The sequence below is a fragment of the Lotus japonicus genome, chromosome 3 (genome assembly GCF_012489685.1).
Source record: "Lotus japonicus ecotype B-129 chromosome 3, LjGifu_v1.2".
In the NCBI taxonomy this organism is placed as follows: Eukaryota; Viridiplantae; Streptophyta; class Magnoliopsida; order Fabales; family Fabaceae; genus Lotus; species Lotus japonicus.
Genome location: NC_080043.1, coordinates 95,004,768 through 95,028,659, shown reverse-complemented (window position 1 = coordinate 95,028,659; position 23,892 = coordinate 95,004,768). Strand labels below are relative to the sequence as shown.

Genomic DNA, 23,892 nt, shown 5'->3' with positions numbered 1-23,892 from the left:
TGCATGAATTTCTATTATATTTCTATTATATTTTTATTAAGCTTTTATTACACTTGATATTGTCTCTTTCGCTTTTAGGCTGCCATCAGGGGTAGCTCGATAGACACACAACTCTCAATATTCTTAACCATTTATTTTTATTGGGTTATTAGGTCGGACTACCATGAGTTATAGCTCGGCAAACACAAGAGTGAAAGGAATAAAAGATAAAAGAAGCATAAATGTGATACAAAGATTAGGATAAAAAAAAAAGAATGAGGTGCAAGTTTGTGTGTTTAAATATCAGAATGAATTAATAATGATTTTTGGACATTTTAATAATGAAGACACTCATTCGACACATGTAATTTGTGGCGGTTGAAATTGTCGGTCATCCTTTCTACAGGATCAAACATATATAAAATTAATTTGGGTAATATATTTTTATTTCTGGCCGCCACAAATTGTCAGAAATAAAAATTCGATCCCACCAATTCCAGGATGTAATTTTTAAAAATTGTGTACTTCGAATAAATATCACACACGGTGTATGTCTATTTTTTTTTTTTTTTGAAATTGGTGTATGTCTATATCTATTGGAATTGTTTATGTCAGGAAAGTTCAAAGGAACATATGGCCTACAATGAGACTTAGTTAGTTATCGTGCCTCAGACCAAACACACACATCGCTCCCAACCTCATTCCTGTTATGTGGTTTGTGAATGACTCCACATGGCCATGCACCATATCAGCAAAACATTAGCATATAGTGCTGTCTAATTTCATCAATATATATATATATATATATATATATATATATATATATATATATATATATATATACCTCCACAACCATAGAACACACATTCAACCCCACATTCAACACAGCCTCAATCACAATTTGCACCAACTAGTACTCAGATATTCATTTTTCAACCATGATCAATGCAAAAAGGCTAATGGAAATGGCAAGAAAGTGGCAGAAAATGGCAGCAGGGAAACGCAAGAGAATTTCATACCCGAGACACGAAGTGAACACGCATTCTAATTCAGCAACAAACAAGGGTCACTTTGTTGTTTACAGCATCGATCACAAGCGATTTGTTGTTCCCCTAAAGTTTCTTAGCACAAAAATCTTCAGAGAGCTTCTAAAATGGTCAGAGGAAGAGTTTGGATTACCTGCAAATGGACCTATCATGTTACCGTGTGATGGTGTTTTCTTGGACTATGTGATTTCTTTAGTTCAAGAATGCATCCCTGAAGATGTGGAGAAGGCTTTGATCACATTCATGGCTGCATGTCACAATGACGCATCATCATCTTCTAATTGTATTGGGCAAAATGATGAAAGAATAATTATCTATGGCTTTTGAAGAAGTATATATATAGATCATAGAGATAGCTTTTGAAAATCAGTTTTGTAATTAATTGGGAGAAGGAAACGACCAATTTTTTTTTTACTATTTTAAATGAACTCATTATAGTTCATATATTTACGATACTCTGCTTTTAGCATTTATATTTGAGACATGTCAATTGCATAAATAACATTTTTTACCCACAAATGATTTAGTCTCAATCATTTTATTTTTAAAGTGAAATTGGAACATATTATGTGAACAGGTTGAAATTGGAAAGATCCTCTCAGTAAAAACTATAAAAAAGAAAGAAAAAAAAAACTGGCATTGTCAAATTTCACCATCTAACCATTAATTTAATTTTCTGTTATTTTTGTAATTATTAAATACACATAACCTAATGGTTAGACAGTGAAACTTAAGATGGTTAAGTTTTTTTTGTTAAATATGTTTTTAATCAATGTAAAATATGAGCGAATTAGATTTAATCACTCTAAAAAAAATTCATAGCCTTTAGTACTCATCATTCCTGAAATAGGTGAAATTTATCACCTGGTTCATTTTTTGACGGTTTAATCCGCCTCTGAAATAAAAATAAATAATTTGTGGCCGTTATAAATCGTCACTATTACACAAAAACCGCCAAACAAAAGTACGATAAGGATTAACTTCACTTATTTCAATAATGTTGGTAGCTAAAATATATGAATTTTTTTGGAGGATCCAAATTACAATTTTACGGGGACTAAAACCATATTTAATCTATGAAGTTGCAGCATTTTTGTACGTTTCTCGTGTGCTAAAATCATGCAAGAGAAAGTCTTAGAAAATGTTACTAACTTACTAGAGATGATGAACTCAGATCTTCTACTCCAAAATTATTTTTAACTCCTCTCCAGCCTTACTAAAAAATTACAATTCACTATCAATTATCTAATTTTATAAAATAAAAAAAGATAAATATTGTAAAGATCTTGGGTTTCTGAGAATTGAAATATTGAATGTCTTTCCAAGCACATGAGGCATTATGAATCCGTTCAATTGACTTCAAAATTGAAGTGAAATAGAATTCTAGATCCTAGCTTGAAAAGTTCATGGTTGTTATTATTGGTCATGAATACTGGAACAAGTGGATACAAATCTGACTATATCTGAATAATTATTTTTAGGCTATTGCCACGAAATTCTTGTGTTTGGGTCCAACATTCCGTGTTTTCCTACACTTTTAATTAATTGGCCCATTACCATAATCCATAAGTCGGTGAGTGGCAACAAAGTTCTCAATTAAAAGCATGTTCTCCTGCTCAATTTTGTTCCCACTTCACCCTTAATTGTTCAATAAACTTTTTTTTTGTTATGGTTGTTGCCCACCATATATGTTCCTCACTGAAAACTTCAAATTGTTGGATCAACTTACACATAAATAATTCTAAAATATAATTTGAGTTTAATTATGAGTACTTAAAGATTTCTACATTGTGAACTTATCCGTTTTTAAAATGTGTCACATCAATTAATTAAATTAAATGTAAAAAGCTTCCTATATTTTTATAAGTGTTAATTAAGTTTCACATTTGATAGATAAACAAATGTTGAGCAATTTATGAGCGGAAAGACACACATGTTGCCTTAAGGTTTTATAGTGAATATGAGTAAATAACGTCTAAATTGTGTCATTCTAGCACTTTTAAATTTAATTAGTTTATCACAGTTGAAACTCTTCATTTTTTCTTGAGTATATTGTGCGGAAATTAAACATGATTATTAACTTACGATACACTCCCTTTTTTCTTTTTGATAAGTTTACGATACACTCCATGCGTTACAAACTGAATCATATAACAAGTGGGTATTTCCCAAATGCACCGGACACCTTTAATTTCCATATACCAAGTTGATTTGAGACAAACTCCATATATAAGCCCATTCCCTCAACAAATCTATATCTATATATATATAAAGCTCACTTGAGCTTTATGTATTAAAAGCATTAAATAAAGAAGTTAAATAATTTAAATTTCTATTCAACTTTCAATACAATGTAACTTTTGAAATATGTCAAGCTTTTTGTTTTTTTTTTACTTTACACATGCCAATATAATGTAACCTTTGAATTATAAATTATATGAAATAATTTTTTTATTAAATACATTAAATATAAAGATTGAAAACTGAAAGAAATTAACTAGAGACTATTTAGCTAACCATGCTAAATACAAATAAAATTATAAACTAAATTTTGAATTTTTTTTACATTACTCATTTACTATATATTTATTTCAGGAAAAAAATAATGAATTGTAAAAAAACTACACTAAATCATATGGGAGTACTATATATTAAATAGTAAAAATAAAAAATAGAATAAATAATAAAAAACTCACGTTCGTATCAATTGTATTAAGTATTAATTATAAATTTAAGTTACTTATAAAAAAACAGTTTATTCAGTATTAGTTAAAAAAAGTTAGAATATTAATTATCAATCATAAATTGAAGGGGAGAAAGTTAAAATAAAACTAAGTAATATTTGCATATACAAAAAATATTGAGAGTTAAAATTAATTATAGTAAATTAATATTTATTAAAAAATAATTAAAAAAATGTAGTCTTTAAATAAAAAGTGGCGCTCTATAAGTATTTACCATTAACTATAATATGTGTGCATTCGTTGAAAAAATTCTTTAAATATAATTTTTGATCTATTATATATAAGTAGAAATGACTTGAGAATGAATAACAGATTAAAATAATTATGACCAAATTTGAATTAATTTAAATTTAACAAATAATTTTTTACTCTAATAAAAACATTTTTTATTATGATGTTAAAAGTAAAAATTAATTTATTGTGGATATAAAGTGTAAAAAATATGTCATTATAATTTATTTATGATATTAAAAACTTATTACTTGATTTAATATATTTCTAACTCACATAATAATTTTCTATATTTTTAAACGAAAAAGAATTAAGACTACTTAAGCGCTAATGATTTAATATCTATTACTAGAGAGAAATGCATGCAGTGTTTAATAACAAAGCTGTTTCTGTTGAACATATATGAAACTATTACTTGGTTTGTACGTTTTGGTGAGTCAAAGGGAAGTAGAATGATTGTCCATATGATTTGGAACAATTTGCTAGAGGCTTTGAGCGTATTGAATGGCCACAAAAATAAAAGATGTCACAAACAATGTATTAGGAGCGACCGCCAGCCACTGTTTTGAAGTTTAATGTGGATAAGGAGTCGAAAGGAAACTCAGTGGTGAGTGGTATTGGTGGGTTTTTAGGGATCAAGGAGGGGGGTGTTAGGTTAGTTTGCAAAAGGACCTGGAATGTTGTGGGCTTTTGACGAATGTTCAAGTAGTGTTACACGCTTTGTTGTTTATTTAGCAATTTAATTTTTCAAATGTGGTGATTGAAAGTGATTCATCCTTAGTGGTTGGGTGAGTGTCTAGGGGAGATAGAAGGTCATGGAAATTGGAACATGTATTTAATCATATAGATCATCTGATGCCTATAATTCAATGTGTTAGTGTGGTGCATGTATTGCGTGAGAGAAACATTGTAAACAATTTTTTGTCAAATCAAGGGTGTGGTAAGGAACAACAGATATCGGTTTGTTGTGATCCAATGTCATTATCTAAGTGAGAAGGTTGTTCTCATTTTTATTGCGTTTCAATAAAGTTTTTTTTTAAATATCAATTATTAAATTTGAGTAATAGTAATTATTTAGATCTAAAGAACTCTAATTCTATTCAATCAAATGTCTCACATCCATTATTATTTAATTTATTATATTTTATAATTAAATATGTTTTAATATTTGTATATATTTTTTATAATTTGGAGTCCTAGAGGCCCATAATATTTATATTTATTAAAATTATGATAATCATATATAATTTTAAAAATATTATCAATAAACCCGTGCAACGCACGGGTACCATTTCTAGTATATATGTAAAGCTCACTTGAGCTATAACTATTCAATGCATTAAAGAATGAAAGTTAAACAAATTTCTATTCAACTTTCAATACACATCCACTTATTATTAATTATTACTTAGTGATTTTTAAACTTTTCAATTTCTCATATTTTAAATTAAATATTAATATTATTTTAATTTCAATTATTAATTACTACATGAGGGAAATTTTAAGTAATAATAATAACTGAAATTGACTAACTTTACATTAATAAAAATATTGGATTTATTTATGCTTCCTAAATTTGTTTATTTCTGCTTCCTAAAAAAATAATATTAGATAGTTAATAGTAATTTTTTATACTTCTTTTTAATTGTAAAACTTTCTAATTTGTTATATATTAAAATTAAAATTAATTTTTATAATAATTATTCATCATAGGTTGAGGAATTTTAAAAAAATAATAAATAAAACTTATTACTATTTTTTACACTACCTACTAAAATATAAAAATTACTTTGAACCTTTGTATTAAGATTTTCCTTACAAAAACTAATATTTAAAAAAAAAAATTAGTCATAGTCATTTATTTTTTTTAATTTAATTAAATATATCAAACAGTAAAATCTTCCTACATTTGCATTAAAATAAAGGAAGCAATAACAAATTTCTTTGTAATTAATATACTAAATAATAAAATAAAAAACTGAAAGAAATGATATTGTCAAAAGTAATTCAACTACCAAAATTGAATAATAATATTCATAAGCATAAAAATTGACTTGAATTTTGCATTAGGAAAAAATAACTAAAATTGAAGTTGATTAATGACAAAATAATGTGGCAATAAATAATTTAGATAAAATTGGATTGGGGTATCGGATTTGGAGATTGAAAAACCGATCAATCCGAACCAACCCAATGAATTAAGAATTTTTTTACATTAAGCTCAAACACTTTCAGCCCATTATATTACATATTTATATTTGTATTAGAGATGTTAGTTTTATTTAGATTATATGGATTATGTATTTATCGAATGTTCTGTTCTTTAAAAATGTTAGATTTTTTTTATAATTTTTCACATTTTTAGAATAATTTTCGTGCATATTTTCAAATAAATTTTTTTCTTTTCAAATCCGACCATCCGAACCGAACCAATCCGTTTGAGATCGGGTTGGTTTGGTTCGGGTTTAGAAGGAAAAACTATGAAATTCGAACCAACCCAAACCGAACATGTTTGATTGGTTCGGACATTTAAACACTCTAAATCCGATCAAATATGGTCCGATTACACCCTTAATATTTATTGTAAGTCTTTTTTTTTGGAAATGATTGAAATGTTGAACACAATTATTATTATTTATTTTAAAATAAAAAATATTTTAATATTTATGTAATAATTTAAACTATAATCATTATTATTTAATGTAAAAAATGTTGTAAAGAAACTCATGCAACACATATATGTAAAGCACGCTTGAATCATTATATTAAATAATACATTAGTAAAGATTGTACACTCATGATATTAAAATTGTGAAAAGCTTTGTATCAAACACTTATCTTACTATTTATATCTTAATTATTTTTGTCTTTTTAAGGTACACTAGGCAATGAAGCTCAACAAAAGGCTATTTAACTTAGTATTTCCTACGAGCTTTCATAACCTGCATTCTGTAAAAAAGGCTATTTAATATATGTAAAAAGGCTCCAACGAAGACAAGGATTCACCATGTATTAAACATTTATGAAAAAAAAGCTATCAAATTAAAGGATACATTTTCTAGAACATGATGTGAACAATTAACCATTTGGTAACTAAGGCTATTCAACTTAATAATTAAAGGATGTACATTTCTAGAACACAGAATCTGAATCATTTCCTAACAGTTTTCGTAATTAAGGCTATTCATCTATTAAAAAAATAACCTTCATTATATCATTATCTGGCAGTAGTGCTACTTCAAAAACTGATTAAAATTGCTTAATGTTTAAAGACTATTCAGCTACCTACATTAAATATAAAAAATACCATGTACTAAATTAAACTATGTATCTATTGTACATCTCTATATAAACAAATCACTCACACACTCAAGTTATACAAATCTTAGACTTCATTAGAGAATGACAAAAAATTGAAAATTGTCACTAGCTATTTCAACAAGTATGTCACTTTTTAATACATTAGTTGATTGAAATTGAGAAGGTTTTGATCAAGAATGGTAAGTAGTATCTTATTGACTTTAATGGAATGCCATTACCAGAAAACGTATGCATAGAAGCCTTGGACAATAGACTTATTAGAGAAGAGTTTAATAATTATAATATTCACGAATTAGAAGAGAGGCATGAAAGATGTCACCAATTACTGAATAAGCAGCAAAGAGAAAAATACAATCATGTTATACTATAGGAGAATCATTGCAAGGCTGGGGGAGTGAAAAAAATCGTGTTTGCTAATGCTTCATCAGGTAATAAACTACTTTAGAGTCTATCTTATGCTTTTCTATACTATTTTGTTCAATCAATTGAATCATCCTTACATATACTACACCTGCTAAATTTAAGTATCACAAACCCGTGCAACGCACGGGTTTAATTTCTAGTATAATGTAAATTCTACTCCAATGCATACGTATATATGTCACTTGGTTTTGCTTCCAACATTAAAATCTGGCACAATTTAAGCACCATTGAAGAAATTGTCCGCGTGGGCCGCTGATTATATAAGGAACCAACTCTTTAGCTTCCCTTACCAAAACCTCAGGTTTTCAAATATCTTGTTCTTCTTGGTTGTCCTCAATTCCTCACTATCAAAATCAACCTTCTCAATAGTCTTTACTAGCTAGCTATAGTTCATCATCAAAGGTAATTGAAAGAATGATTATTAGTACCAATAATATCATCCAAATAGCTAGGAAATGGCAGAGGCAGTGGGGAAAGACAGAGAAGGGTCAGTTTGTTGTGTACAGCATGGATAAGAAGCGCTTTGTGCTTCCATTGGTGTATTTGAAGAACAACATCTTCAGAGAGCTCTTCAAATTGGCAGAAGAAGAGTTTGGTCACTCTAGCAATGTGCCCCTCACGTTGCCTTGTGATGCCACGGTGATTAAGTATGTGATTACATTGATCCAGAGAAATGTAGCTAAGGATGTGGAGGAAGCAATGTTAATTTCCATTGCTACTTGTCGGTGCCAATCATATTTGCAGGATCTTTATCAAGAAGGAACTAGTTAATTATGATCATTTACTCTGCAGCCTCTGAAGCATTTTTGTAACTATTTTTTTATTTCTTTTTGCTAACCTATTCATTCAATAGATTTGTGTGGTGAGTCATAGAATTAAGTCTACACTGACATTCAGAAACGGTACTACATTACGGGGAGTTTCTTTCAAGTTTTTTATTTAAAGAATTTTTTTTTTAATTAATGATTTATTCACATTTTACTTTCTCTTATATTTCATTTCCAATCGTTATGTTTTTCTTTTCATCTCATTCTATTTCTTATTACTTCACATATCATATAACTCATTTTCCTATCTTTTATTTATATCTATCTTTAAAAGAGTGGGGTAAAACTATGAATAAAATATTTTTGTATTTTGTTAGGTTACTTCGACATACCTTTGGCAAATAATTGCTCTCTCCTTTATTCCTCTTTTAAGTGTGTTGGCATTAAAACATTGAGCGGCGGAGGTGGTGAAGGAAACCCAAATCTTGAGGAAAGTCATCGCTTAGTGGTGGAAATTGGAAAGATGTCGTGGAAAGATTTTAATATTTTACGGTGTAATGCATGGCGGTTCCATAAACTACTGTTGGTGCCGACGCTTAATATAGCGGCAGTTGGGAAACCGCTAGTACCTATTTCTTGCGGAGGTTTTAACCGCCGCCGGTCCTACTTATAACTACCGCTAACACCCTTTTTAATTTCTTGTAGCGATGGAAAAGGTTTCCATACATCAACACGCCAAGTTCACATTTGAGAAAGAAAAAAAAAAAAGAGAAATCTCTTTTTTATTTTTTTTTTCACTTTTAGATGTCTATATACTATATCATTGGATGTCTACCAAATCTTTCCATGGGAATTGGCAAATCCATGAATATTCCGTTTGCACAGTGGGTTCAATGCATTTGTAGAAGAGGTTGTGCAGGTAATTATGATTTGCGCACATCATGAGCATGGATTTAAATCATTTCATATGAAATTATATTATTATATGATATATATGCCTAATGTGACGATCGATCTACATTTTTTTTCTTCACATAGTGCATACAAATCGAATCAGGCTCCTTAGTTGTGATTTGTGAATTGCGAGTCGTGAGCGGTGACGCTTTGCAAGACATAAACTTGTGTACGTACTCTACTTTGTTAAAATAAAATTTTAGAATAAAAAAATAATCATGCCAACATTAACATAATCAAAGTCCAAAATATTCATCCATAATTATTATTCCAATATCCGAAGTTAAAGCCACCAGGTTACATTCAACTCTCACTTTTCCTATACATCAAGGGTTTGAATTCCCTAAAATTAGTAAAATCTAGTTGATAAACAACCCTCCTTGAGAAAATCTCCCGACACTCCTACTTAAGAGTGAGACACTGCTATCCTCCTGACATGCCACCGATGCCCTCCCCAATAGTATAGAGTTGTTTTATAAAAAAAAAAAATTGAAGTCAAAGTAATCTAAATATTCAACAATACAATCATCATAACATGAAGTCTAAATGTCAATAAGATATACGGATGTGCTGATGACATATAGTTCCTCCGTTGATATACAAAGTTGATTGTCGTCCTTTACATCGCAGAGTCTAAGACCCTCTGTAATATAGCTTAGCACTTGTCCTCCATATGGAGGCGCATCATTTGCTGCTACAGTCTCTTTCAACCACTCCTTCATTGGCTGGGTTGTAAAAATTACCAACAAGCTTTTTTTTTCTTACAAAATTACAACCAACAAAGGTTAAAAAGTTAATTGAGAAAGTAAAATATTACAATCTAACGGAAACAAGATAAAAACATAAAATAGTGCAGAAGGACGTGTTTATATATTTATAATACAATTTTAATTTTTTCTACATAAAAAATACATTTAATTTTAGAGTTTAATTATTGAGAAAAAAAATAATACACCAACGGTCTAAAGTTATTTTACACAATCTACAAATCATATTTTAAGGATGAGTCACGTCAACTAATAAATTAAATAATTAAAAAAAAAAATTTCTCATGTCATTGATTGGCTGAATGTGTAATTTTTTTTATAAAGTTACAATATAATATATTATATTGGGGATGGTGTCTCTGTGAATTTCTTGGAACGTATGTGGCTTGGGGTGAAAGGAAAAAATATTTAAAATCGAGTGCTGCAAGTAAAATCAAGTGTTCTATTACTTCAGGAAAATAACTGGATGTGTCGCGGGAGAAGCAATTGGGGAGTTGGGCACGGATAATGAAGTTGTTCTTTTCGGTTGTATCGGCGATTGGCACGACGGGTGGGTCAGTGTTTGTGTGGAAGGATAGCAAATTATTAGTGACAAGAGTGTGCAGGTGGAGGCATGGTTTGTTGCGGTGATGGTTTCAAGGCATGAAGGGGGCTTCCAAGTTTGTTGCGTTGCAGGTGTTTCGTGGGAAGGCATGATAGTGGATTTTGTTGTTAAGGCTTCTGTATTGTTTCGGTACTGATGTGCTTTAAAATTTAGGATATGTGGGGTGGTTTTATGTGCTTTTGATATTGCTAATTTGTTTTTGTTGTTGGGTGGAAGGTTTTTTGGATTTGGTTTGTTGACATGCTTGTGATCATGGTACTCTTTTTCCTTCACTAGGGTTTTTCTTAGTAAGGTTTTGATGAGACTCATTCACTTGTTATGTTCATCAATTGGGAGGTTTTGGGTTTAGGTTCTACTTCTGTGAGAGGTTTGTTTTCGGGAAGTTCTTGTTCTTTTTGTCAATAAATTTATACTTTCCAAAAAAAAAAAAGTTACAATATAATATAATAGATTCCATCAATTGTCATCATGATTAATGTTGATTTTAAATTAATTTAAAATAAAAAATGATGAGATTATTTTTGGTAAATACGTGAAACTATTTCAGTGTAAGTACATATAAATTAAATCTTTAATTATATCAATGTAAAATTATTTGAACTTTTTGTAGTATATCGAGCTTGGTGCCGGGTATATAGTCTTAAGAACCACGATTAAGGTTTTTAGAGTTGCAATAGGGTTTCTAAACTTAATTCATTGTGCTCACGTACGGTTCACTACTAGCAATATTATGGGGGAATATTAACAAAGAGAATCTACTACGAGCACTAGCCATTACTCCATAGATGATAGATCCATGTTGTTTCCATTAAGTTTGACAAAGATTGGTGGAAGAGCAAATTGTCTCATAATTTAGATTTTATGCGCACGTTTTTTAGGAAATTTGGATTTTATACACTTTTTGTAATATTTAAAATTAACACTTAATTACTCTTTAAAATTAAGAACTAAAAACAATAGATCGTGTATGATAGCAATGAACTTTGTAAAGAAAACTTGATCATGTTAAATTTTATCATTTCACCATTAATTGATTTTTTTTAATTTATTTCCTAAATTATTAAACACATAAAAATCAAGGGCGAGCAGAGACAGATTCACTAGTAAGGTAAGGGAGCAAATGCCCCACAATAATTTTTTTTTTAGTAATACGTACTACTATACTAGCTAGTACGTGAAATTATGATATAAAATATTTAATTATATCCTCACATAAAATAAACGCCCTCATAACTTCACAATTTTACTTTCAATGTCACTAAAATTTAGCTTTGTTTGCTTAATTTTAATCTGATTTCTTGACCCACTATTTGTTTCCTTACCCCGTAGATAGACCAACTTGAGTATCCACTTCACCATTGCATTAACCCCACCCCTTTTTGTGTTCAACTATTACACTCCCTTAAGCCTTTTATTTTTCTTCAATAACCTTCACAGAATTCACACTGTCTAACATGAGAAAAGATTTTTAGAATTTGATCACGAAAAGCTTCCTAATAAATAATAATCACCCTTGTTTAAAATCAAGAATTTCACATTATCACCTAGCTAGGCTAGCTAGTATATGAAATTAAGATATATAATCTTAAAAATGGTCGTTGTCAACCAAGAAGTACTATTCTTTTTCCACGAGACTGTTTGGAAAGACAATTTAAGAGAGTTTTCTTTACTATGAACATTATAAAAAATCAGATATATATGGGAGATGATAATTAATTAAATAATTGCTGAGTCACTTATATAGAGATTGACATAATAAAATAATTTATACTCCAACTTATTACACACCCACACAGTTTCTGTTTCCACGTGATGATTTAATGTTTTGCTTAAAAACATGATTAGTGTGTGACTAATTTACCTGTACCGTGCTTAGTCTCTGTCATGCAATATACTCCAAACACGCAGCCAACCTTGTTAGAATTCAATAATCAAAATTAAACTGTCCTTTTTATTATATTTAATGGTTGGTCAACAAAATTGCATAAAACTCTCCTAACTACTAAGTTGGAAGCTGTTGGGGAGCTTCACCGACGACGGACTAATAAACTACAATCACGAGTCATTCCAATCAGTCTCTTTTTTTTTTTTTTTGACTTGTTGCTTTTTTATTTCGAAATCAAGTAAATTTCAAATTGACTTCATTTTTCGCCATTGCGTGGAATGGAAAATTTTAATTTTCAAATTTTCCCGTTAGTGTTAAGTGAATTCACATTTGGGTGGTCATAACTTTAAAACAAGGGTTCTCTAAATACTGTATGACGACAATAGAAGAAGCTCGAGTAATCATTGACGAGGATCAATGACGGATCCATTTACTGAAAATTAAATATATATATATATATGTAGGGGCGGGTGGAGCCAGGAATTTCAGAAGGGGGACTGAGATCTTTGTAAGAAAATTTCAATTTTTATTAAATAAAAATTGCCAAAATTGGGTAAGCGAAAAAAAAACTAGTGAGAACAAAAAATTAGTTTGAATGCAAGAGATATTTTATATAAGCATAAGAAATATCATATTAGTTTGGGTGCAAAGATACTAACCGGCTCATAAGTATTCTGGTGAGAACAAAAAAAGACTATCTTATAGATAATTGAAGAGAAGAACCACAAAATATCTCTTCCGCACCAAAAAATTATCAACACAAAAGTCCACTAAACCTTAAAGGAGACTTTTTACAAATAGTAGATGTGCATAATTTTTATCACTTCTTTTTCACAAAACACAAACACCACAAATTCAATTTCATATAATCAGACCAATTAAGCAACAAAAAAGAGAATTGAATCAAGAAATTCAAGTTTGAACTCATGAAAATTTGAATATCCATAAAAAGTCATGCATGAGAAAGTGAAGAGTAAGAGAGAAAATTGAGAGGTTCTAAAATATTGTACTAGCTAAGCAAAATCTCATTCTTTTTCTTTTTTTTCTTTAATTAAACAAATCCAAACAAGGCAATAAGTTTTCTTCTCTTTGCCTTGTTTTTTCATTTCTCCTGCTTCTGTTTCCTTCCATTAGAAAAACACGGCTTCACTACTATCTTAATGTTATGTTTTTCAAATATTATAACTTTGAATGTGTGGGTCCCATTCCATGTGTGATTTATTAAAAAAGAAAAGAAAAAGAGGAGCTGTCGGGGTGCTGTGTGTGTAAACGGTGGTGCTCACACACTATTAAAGCATCTCCAATAGTGAGATCTTATTTTGGGACTTAATTCACTTTTTGTGGACCTAGATTGCCACATAGGATTTAAGACACTCATAAGGTCTCTATGCACATTTCACTCTAGTGGTTGAGATCTTATTTTACTTTTGACTGGACCCACAGTACCAAATATATTTATATTATTTATTTCTCTCCCTATTTTTCACTTTGATTTTTATATTGAACGAGAGAGAAAAAAAATATTATTTTATTTAAGATCCCATATTTGAGAGTACATGAGCTAAGGCACAAATCTTAGCAAAAACTAAGATCTCATGTCACCTAAGATAGCTCAAATGGTGGGATCTAATAAGATCCGGATCTTATTTTAAGATTCCAAAATAAGGACTTCATTGGAGATGCTCTTACTCTCTCTGCCTCTTGCCTAGTTACCTTTAAATGCTTTGCTTAAAAAAAATTTCTTTAGAAATTTCAAGAAGCGAAGGGTGACTAAGCTGGAAAGTCACCCCGTGCTTCCGCCACTATATATATATATATATATATATATATATATATATATATATGTAAAAAATGAAATTATAGCCCTCACAAAATTTTTATATTTTAAAATTACCTATTCAAGTTTATTGGGTGTATATATATTGTTCCCACAATTTAAATATTTTGAATTCGTCACTGATTGATATATAAGTTGGGTGGGGAAAAAGAAAGAAACATGTTACCGAAAAGGTTGGTGTAAATGTTAAATTTTTTAACAAAAAATAGTACAACCTTTTACAATAGGTCATGTTTAGTGATCCAAAAAAATTAGAGTCTAATTTAGGGATATATATTAGGTAAATCCTATTTTGAATTTAATCTGATTTTAGAAAATTATAATACTCTCTTTTTGTGCATAAAAGTGGTAATAATTTTTAATTTTATAATCGCATACAAACTATTTAAACCACTCACCACTAGTTTAATCCTAGAGACTAAATTTTGATGATATGATGCATAATAATATACTATTACTAATTTTAACATCTTTTGAATTATCCAATATATTAAATCATCTAACACCACATCATTATAAAAAAATTTCCTTAACCAAATTATGCCACAAACACAAACACAAACAGCAATAACGCTTACCAATATTTTTTTGTTCTATTCATAATAGTTAAGAAACCAATGCTCAATGATCACTTGCTAGCTAAAGGGTCAGAAATGATTGGATAAGAAAATGATATGATAAGAGAATATACTCTTATACCTCTTATCATACCTTACTCTTATGGAATGGTTGCTAATATGTCTAGTATGATATGATGTTATCATATATTGCTTGCGCAACAAACTAAATTTTACAACAGGATAAAATTACTGTTATTCTATCCGAACCGCTTATCTTTTCATCAAACGAGCCCTATATGTTAAATCATTAACTAGAAATATATCAAATGACCTTGTCATTTTGGTCAATATATATATAGAAATATCCTAGCTGTCAAAAATATATAATATAGAAATATTAAAATTTGTGTTATATATTAGAGTAGCAACAATGATATATACATACATCATTTTTTAAACACTTCATTTTCACCTCTTTTTGTTTCTACCTCTCTCATCTTATCATCTATCACATCTCATATTTTCTCTCTCTTACTTTTTCTTTTATTTCTATTTCTCTCCTCATTTCACCTCTTCCACCTCAAATGAGAGGTGCGTAAGTAACATTATTCGTTAGAGTAGCAATGAGATCAGCAAGATGATGTCATTGTTTGTTTTAGAGTGGAATCCACGCGTTAGAAGTTGAATTGAATCATCACTGCATACGAGCAAATTGCTAGAGTCTCAAGCTTCATTTCTTCTTTCCTCTTCAACCTTCAATAGCAGCCTCCATTATATTAAATATCAATATCAGTAGTATATATTATAAGATTCACATGCCAATATTCGCAACAGACCACATCACCTTCCTCTATTTCCTCTGCTCCAATTTCTCCCAAGTTTAATTGTTCTCTCCAGTCTCCACCATTATATATCATCAATTAGAAATTACTCAAAGAAGGCACATTAATTAACATGGGAGAAGAAGCTCATGAACATTTCAAATCAGAAAATGCTCTGCTTCTCTACTCTGATGCAACCTTCAAGCCCCCACTTTCTCCTCCTATGTTCATAAACATTAGTTTTCATTCACAGTCACACACATCACAAGATCACAACCCTTCTGCTTTTGAATCTCATCCTTCATCCTCAACCTCACCAATTAATGTCCTCCAGCATCAGCATCCTAAAGATGCGTGGCTTCCTCTCACAGAATCAAGAAATGGCAATGCTTACTCTGCAGCTTTCCATATCCTCTCTTCCAACATTGGATTTCAAGCTCTCATGCTTCCTGTTGCTTTCGCCACTCTTGGATGGTACGTATCTTATTAATTAACATTATGCTGATGAATCTAATTAATTAAGCCATAATTATAAGTAATCTCTCATTACAATTGTATTTTTGACACTCAAAAAGTGTAGCTAGAAACTTCACATTTACTTCAATTTTCTGTTTGTAATTCTTTTTCTATCACGTCACGTTCTATATCATGCATGTTTAGCATTTTTCTACCTTTAATTCCCTTTTCCCTCTTCCCACTACCCAATTCCTTCCGTGTACGCTTATATTATACTCCGTCATTTATGGATTTTTGTCATTGAAAAGGTGAACCATTATTTACTTTGTTGAGGAAAACAAGATATCTCAGCTTTTTAACCAAACTTTTCTTTCATTTTCACTTTTATTCAGTTACTTTGTTAATAATTCCAACTGGCAGCTGTCCAATTACACGTTTTAACAAAACTTTGGGACTCTGATCAACATTGGAGGCACACTGACCAATTCTACAAAAATTTATATGCTGAGAAAATATTGAAATACAATATAGTGTAGATATACAATAGACACTACATTTTTTCGCTATTTTTTTCTTTTATCATATGTCACATTCATTTATTTTCTATCTTCTCTATTTCTTTCTTATTCCAAATATTTATTGGATGTTTGCACTACTTGAATATCTACAAATCATTTTTTCACTTTTTAAAAAGTCATAACTATTAAATAATATAATGCTTACAATATTAAACTGTAAAAATGGTACTGAATGACTCACATTTAATTAGTTTATATTTTGCATAATCTTTATAATAATCTTAATTAATTAATTACTTGCAGGGCATGGGGGGCCATATGCTTGTCATTAGCATTTGTTTGGCAGCTCTACACCATATTTCTTCTTGTTCAACTTCATGAATCTGTCCCTGGAACTCGTCACAGTAGATACCTCTTCCTTGCCATCACTGCATTCGGTAAGAAAACACAAATTAAAACTTTCCTTTTAATTAATTTCATTGTTATGTTAATTAAACCAAGTCTGTCTATCACAACTGAAAATCGCCTACGCCTCCAACATCTTCACATATATATAGTACATGTTCATTTCTCTATTTGCACTAATACAAATATAAGGCAGATTTTGTAACTCTCAGTTCAATCTGAATTTATGTGTTAAGGTTAACTGAAATTCAAGCACTTCCATTCCATAGTACGGATTTAAACATTTGGAGTGAAATAGAAAAGAGAGTAGAAATAAGTAATAAATATGAGATATAATAGAAGAAGAGAAAGAGAGGTATTGATCAGTTATATGTCTACACTATTTGTATGTGTAAAAATCTGCACTTTAGTAAGTGACATCTCATCAAAAATTGAAACCATATCATAGATGCAATGACACTAGACATTATTTTTCTTACATTACATGCACCCTTGCGATACACTTAATCAAATTGAGTAGGCCCTATTATGTTCTCATCATGTGCATCACTGAGGCAGCAGTTTCACTTCCTGCTATGCTTTTTCACCTCATCACCATGTCTTTTCTACAACCCAATTGGACTAAAATATAGTGATACAAACACTCATAAATCCTCTAACATTAAAATTTCAACTTTAATTTATTTGATTAGATATCTAACTTCAACACTCAGCTTTGAGTTTTGACAACCTAACACTAACCATAATTTCTTATCATGTGACATATCCACCACAAGTTGTCAAAACAGAAGTTGGAGTTGAGTGGTTTTCATTGTCTGAGAGACATTATTTGTTCATGAAAGAGACTTACAATATAATGATTGTGCATATTATGAATTTGTGTAGGTTCAAGGCTTGGAAAGTTAGCAGCATTATTCCCAGTAATGTACCTCTCAGGAGGAACATGCGTGATGTTCATCATCACCGGTGGTAGGACCCTCAAGCTCCTATTCAACACACTCTGCGACAACGATTGCGACGCGCACTCGCTCACTGGCGTGGAGTGGTTCTTGGTGTTCACTTGCGTGGCCATTCTCATCGCTCAGTTGCCAAACCTCCACTCACTCACCGCTGTCTCTCTCGTCGGTGCCGTCACTGCCATAACCTACTGCACCCTCTTCTGGTTCCTCTCTGTTAAGAAGGGTAGGCCCCACGGTGTTTCCTACACTTCGTCGTTGAGCCATGGTTCTGCTGTGGATAAGATCAGTGATGTTTTGAATGCCATTGGAATCATTGTCCTCGCTTTCAGAGGTCACAATGTTTTGCTTGAGATACAGGTAACCATGCATCCCAAGTGTTTGTCAAATGTTCCAATGAAATTTCATTAGCTTTCACACACTTTTTGTTCACTGTTTTCTATCGTGTATACAAACATGAACGAGTGTTTTATTACATGCATAGGCTCTCTCTTATGGATTTCAATTTGCAGGGAACGTTACCTTCAAATATCGTGGAAACTTCGAAAGGACCGATGCGAAGAGGAGTGAGCATTTCCTATATACTCATTGCCATGTGCGTGTTCCCTCTCGCGATTGCAGGATTCTGGGCTTATGGGAACCAGGCAAGCATGCAATACTCTTTGCAAAATCATCATTTCATTTCATCTAGTTAATATTATTTTCATGAATTGGATAACCAATGATCTTTAATCTTGAATTCGTTAACTAATTGTAAAATTGTATGCATGTTGCAGATACCAGATGGAGGGTTGTTAACTGCATTCCCGCAATTTCACAGGGAGCAAGTAACGAAATTCTCAATGGGGGCAATGTATCTTTTGATAATAATACACTGTTTGAGCAGCTTCCAAGTCTATGCCATGCCTGTTTTCGACAACCTTGAGCTGAGATACACGAGCATGAAGGACAAGAAGTGTCCACGGTGGGTGAGAACATGCCTCCGTTTATTCTTCGGTGGGTTCACGTTCTTCATGGCAGTCACGTTCCCGTTCCTGCCAAGCCTATCAGCATTGCTTGGAGGGTTCACCCTGGTGCCAGTTACATATGCTTACCCCTGTTTCATGTGGTTATCCATTAAGAAACCTCGCGTAAAGGGTGTGGTGTGGTGGTTCAACCTTGCACTTGGATGCTTAGGGATGTTTCTCAGTGTTCTTTTGGTGGCTGCTGCTATCAAGGCTCTAGCTGATAAAGGCCTACACGCTAACTTCTACAAACCGTGATGATGATTTGGAGTTATAACAAGCAACTACAACCAATTACTTACTTAGTACTTGGTAGCAGTAATTACTAATTAACTTATTTTTCTATTCCAATTTTTCTGCTTGGGCCGCCTGCGAGCAGATAAGTTAATTTTTCATGTATACATAATATTAAATTGAAAATGTAAATATTCTGAGGTTTGAGCTATACTGATGTTGATTGATAATTTTACATCTACTGTAATTATCATTTTTCTCAAGTTTTATTAGCTTATAGCTGGATGAGATAGGCAACTCTGATTTCACCTGTGTAAGTAGTGAAAAAATAATAGACACATTAAGCCCCTAGAACTGCAGAAATTAACAACATTTACATTAGAATTGGCATTTATATACTTAAGAAGGCTCATGAGTATCCATAGCAGACGAGACATTCTAGTACCAAAAAGAACCCAATGGAAACATATAAAGAAGTGCGTCCTAGGAGACGATGTGTGGCAACAAACAACAAGCAAAAATTGTAGTAGCAGCTATCTTTACACGTAAAGGGGACATAAATAATCAATTAATTATCACTTGTAGACACATGAATCCTTCAAATGAAGAGGCTTTCCAAGCTTGTTCCCATGCAAAGTGACAGAGCATCTGATTCTTCGATAGAATTTAGACTTAACCAATCTTCCCAAGATGAAAGCCCTTGATCTCACTACAAATGTCAGGTTCAGCGGCAACGCGACTCTGTCCAAGTGCTCTTTAATATTTCCAAGTTCTGAGACACCACCATACAGTGGAACCTGGTGTCCCGTCACCACTACTGTTAAATTCCGGTGACTGTTCCTTCTTTGATAGAACTCCTTCATCTAATTGCCGATTTGCACCAGTGAACACAAAAGGCAGTCTAAGTTATTTGCATGAATAAGTTGATGATGCAAATGCAGATGCAGAATGTACTATCCCAGAGTGTCTAAGAAAACGAACAAATAAAGAATCTGAGGAGTTAACAAGAAAATCTAGGATAAGACTCGGCTCCATTTCATGATCATATGCCATGTTTCACTTTTGAAGGAAAAGAAAGCATGAAGAAATGCATTGGACATGACTTGATTGATTCATAGCTTGTAATTCAATACAATATAATACTTCATCCACACCCCCAATTCCAGCCACATCTTGAGAGAGATATGAAGATTATAGAGAGAAATGAAAGATATAATCAATAATGTGATAGAAAACACAAAGAGAAGATAAAAGGAAAAAAATGTGCAGAAATAAAAGAGAAAAATAAACAAGTGTGAATAAATCAAAACCAGATTTTCATATACTAAATACTAATGAATTTGTTACTACACCCAACCAATAGGATGAATTATGAAAAACAAAATTGTGTTTAATGAATATGCAATGTCATGTATAACAATTTAACACCAACAACCAATTAGAACATGCCACATAAGAAGAATAATAACATTCATTTTAAATTTTAATTTAAACAAAAATATAGAGAAGACTTTCATTATAAATGTGACAATGAGCATATTAGGACGTAGAATAAAAAAGACCTTTTAGAGCTTATTAAACGTTTTTTCTAGTATATAAGCTTCAATATATGATAATTAGTAAGTATTCAATAAGGGTCTGAGAGTGTTTGTATTTCTGTTAACACACATTTTAAAGTGCTTTTAATCAACCCATATCTTGAGTCGTTGTAGTGAATGTGCTTTTAAGTAATTACAAACACACACTAATATTGTTGTAAGACCGCTAAAATAGTAAAATCTTATTTCATTCCCAATTCTTATGAACAGAATAAAAAACTCATTGATTAGTTATCTATCACTTAGTATACTGATCGTAGGACGAAAGATGTAATGACAAAATCATTTTAGTAATTTGGTAGTTAAACAAGACTAAAAAAGTTAGTGTGTTTTTTTTTTGGGTCAATGTTAGTCTGTTGCTTAGGTTCACATATTGGGCTAGGCAAAATTGTTATTTGACTAGGCCAAAGTTTGGGCCTGTTAGTTTGAGAGTTGATCCACGCATTTTTCACTAATCCTTTACCCCGATGCAATAAAAATTCTGTGAAAACCACGTGAGAGGTACTCTGAGTGCCTGCCAATTACGATGAGCATGGCCTGTAACTTCATCAAAAGTCTGTGGGAATCCATCAAAAGCATCATCATCATCAATTCTCTGTACCAAAAGGGGAACGCTAACCAAGTAGGCACCGGGTTGAAGGTTGAAACTTTGAAAAGTACTCTCTCCCGTCCCTAATTATAAGCTAACATTGAGACTTTTTTTGTGTCACTAAATATAAGCTAACCTTGCAAAAGTTAATATTTCTTTCCATATTCACCCTTGCATTTATTGGTAGTGGAGCACCACCATTAGTAGTACAATGATGAAAAAGTGTTATCATAAATAGGGGTAAACATAGAAAGTTGTACATTTTTTTTGAAAACCAATGCATCAATTAAGGCTTTCTTAATAAGTGTGATTTTTACAACTTTAGCTTATAATTAGGGACGGAGGGAATAGTTACTAACTTACTATTGAACATTTTTTTTTTGTGGTTACAAGAGGAAGAGAATTGTTCTATTGAACATATTTAACAATAGATAATTATAATGTAATATTTAATCTTTTTAATCCCTTAAAAAATGCCATGATTTTTCAAACAGTAGTATAAAAGTTTTTGATGGGCCCGAGAAGTAGGGTGATATAGAGAGCATGGGTAGACGCAGCTTTTAGAGTTTTAGACATGCACCCCAATAAAGAGGACCAATCAAATTGAAGTTGCTGAGCATGTCTCAGGTTCCCACAGACTCTCCAATCAATGCACAATTTTGTCCCCAACCCTTGGACAATGCGAAACCTCTTTTCTGAACCAGCATTCTTCTTCCTAATCCTACCCTTTCCAAACCCTCAATTTTCACTACCACCATTTTCTTTGATTTTCAAGTTTCAAAATGCATACAACACACCACATAAGAGTCAAGTCAAACTCCCTAAAGTTACCTAACATTAATGAATTCATAAAATTGTAGTATTCTTTAATTCATAAAATTTAAAAACATGGGAGGATGAATGGAATTAATAAATGTACCTGGCCTGAGGCAACTGTGAGCTGGAAATAGCTCAGCTGAAAAGGGGTTGAAGTGACATGAACACCAAAGAAAGTACCACGATTCCTGTAAGACATCCTCACCGTTGATTTCAACGACAACATATCTGTTTGTACCCCTGACCCATCGCTCCCCGATTGTACATTCAAATTCTCAAACACTATGCTCTGCAAATTCCCAACCCCCATTTTTTATTCATTAATTTCACAAAAATCAAACAAGTAACAAAAATTCAGAATTAGAAGAACAACAACAAGGATCAGTGTGAGGTCCCACATTATGAATGAAAGGTTGAAACATTTGAAACTGAAAACCCCAAAATGCACAAGCAAGGAACATACAAACATAACTCGCTCACTTGGAAACCATCATTCCTAATCAGTTCTGACTAGGAATGACGGTTTCTAAGTGAGCGAGTTAGATCAAAATTAGTAACAAGCACTAGATACATGTGTTCGGTGAGAGTGAAAAACTGAATGTAACGTTACCTTGATGATTACACGAGGCTTGTAGCTCTTGCTTGCACCCCACAGGATCAACGAGAATGTGGTGAAGAGAAGCACGAAGAGCAAGAAGAAGCAGAAGTACAACCGGATGTTTCGCGTGGAGTCGTAAACGGCGTCGTTCTCGTCGTCGTCGTCGAGATCGTCGTCGGTTTGGTGGTGAAGCTTCTTCCATGAGGAGAGTGGTTGGTGGTTTTGGTGGCGGAGAGGAAGGGGGTTTTTGAGGGAGGCGGAGAAGCGAGAGGTGGAGGACTCACGAGAGTGGTGGATGGGGGAGGAGAGGTAGTATTGGAAGTGGTGGTGCGCAGGGGAGCCTACCGGACTTGAACCGTATGACATCTTCTCGACGTCGTGGTTGGAAGGGCTTTGGACGTAGTACAGTGGCCGCCGGGGAGGGGAACGCGGCGGGGACGACGAAGATTGCTCCATGCTGTTGCTTGTCACCTCTGAGTCCGATTTTTGATGCGTTCTTCCTCCCATTGTTCTTCTCTGTTTCTCTGTCAAACACTCACATTTACAATCAAATTTGATAACACAGGCTCTTATAAATATTAAATAGTACCAACAAAAATGTCATAAAATAATACCAATATTGCTTTTTTCCCTTTTTGTAATGGTTAATTGATGTTGATAAAATGGGAATTTCTGAATATTTTAGGAAGGTGTATTAAACAGGTAATGCTTCTTTATTAATATTTAGGACACTTCTTTGATATTTTTGTAAAAGATTCTACTGTGAAAGGATTGTTTCA

At 31.9% G+C, this 23,892-nt stretch overlaps 3 protein-coding genes across 3 annotated transcripts; 2 read left to right on the top strand and 1 right to left on the bottom strand.

Moving 5' to 3' along the window:
• Positions 1 to 844: 844 nt before the first annotated feature.
• LOC130743073 (auxin-responsive protein SAUR68-like) lies at positions 845 to 1,535 on the top strand. Its single transcript, XM_057595183.1, has one exon. It carries the CDS (start codon positions 918 to 920, stop codon positions 1,350 to 1,352), a length of 435 nt encoding a protein of 144 aa, XP_057451166.1. The 5' UTR covers positions 845 to 917; the 3' UTR covers positions 1,353 to 1,535.
• Positions 1,536 to 15,886: 14,351 nt separating this feature from the next.
• LOC130747728 (lysine histidine transporter-like 8) lies at positions 15,887 to 19,747 on the top strand. The gene is made up of 5 exons (XM_057600743.1): positions 15,887 to 16,413; positions 17,217 to 17,350; positions 18,204 to 18,634; positions 18,787 to 18,918; positions 19,051 to 19,747. The coding sequence occupies exons 1-5, from the start codon at positions 16,073 to 16,075 to the stop codon at positions 19,534 to 19,536; spliced, it is 1,524 nt and encodes a 507-aa protein (XP_057456726.1). The 5' UTR covers positions 15,887 to 16,072; the 3' UTR covers positions 19,537 to 19,747.
• Positions 19,748 to 19,884: 137 nt separating this feature from the next.
• On the bottom strand, positions 19,885 to 23,669 carry LOC130747729 (uncharacterized). Its single transcript, XM_057600744.1, has 3 exons — positions 23,126 to 23,669; positions 22,619 to 22,804; positions 19,885 to 20,375 (listed from the first exon to the last, which is right to left on the bottom strand). The coding sequence occupies exons 1-3, from the start codon at positions 23,618 to 23,620 to the stop codon at positions 20,088 to 20,090; spliced, it is 969 nt and encodes a 322-aa protein (XP_057456727.1). The 5' UTR covers positions 23,621 to 23,669; the 3' UTR covers positions 19,885 to 20,087.
• Positions 23,670 to 23,892: the final 223 nt, after the last annotated feature.

Coding starts and splice junctions, on each gene's coding strand:
- LOC130743073 (XM_057595183.1), top strand. CDS start 918: ATGATCAATGCAAAAAGGCTAATGGAAATGGCAAGAAAGTGGCAGAAA.
- LOC130747728 (XM_057600743.1), top strand. CDS start 16,073: ATGGGAGAAGAAGCTCATGAACATTTCAAATCAGAAAATGCTCTGCTT. Junction 16,414..17,216: donor GCTTTCGCCACTCTTGGATG/GTACGTATCTTA, acceptor AATTACTTGCAG/GGCATGGGGGGCCATATGCT. Junction 18,919..19,050: donor TCTGGGCTTATGGGAACCAG/GCAAGCATGCAA, acceptor TGCATGTTGCAG/ATACCAGATGGAGGGTTGTT.
- LOC130747729 (XM_057600744.1), bottom strand. CDS start 23,620: ATGGGAGGAAGAACGCATCAAAAATCGGACTCAGAGGTGACAAGCAAC. Junction 22,805..23,125: donor AGCCTCGTGTAATCATCAAG/GTAACGTTACAT, acceptor GGGAATTTGCAG/AGCATAGTGTTTGAGAATTT. Junction 20,376..22,618: donor TCACAGTTGCCTCAGGCCAG/GTACATTTATTA, acceptor ATCGGCAATTAG/ATGAAGGAGTTCTATCAAAG.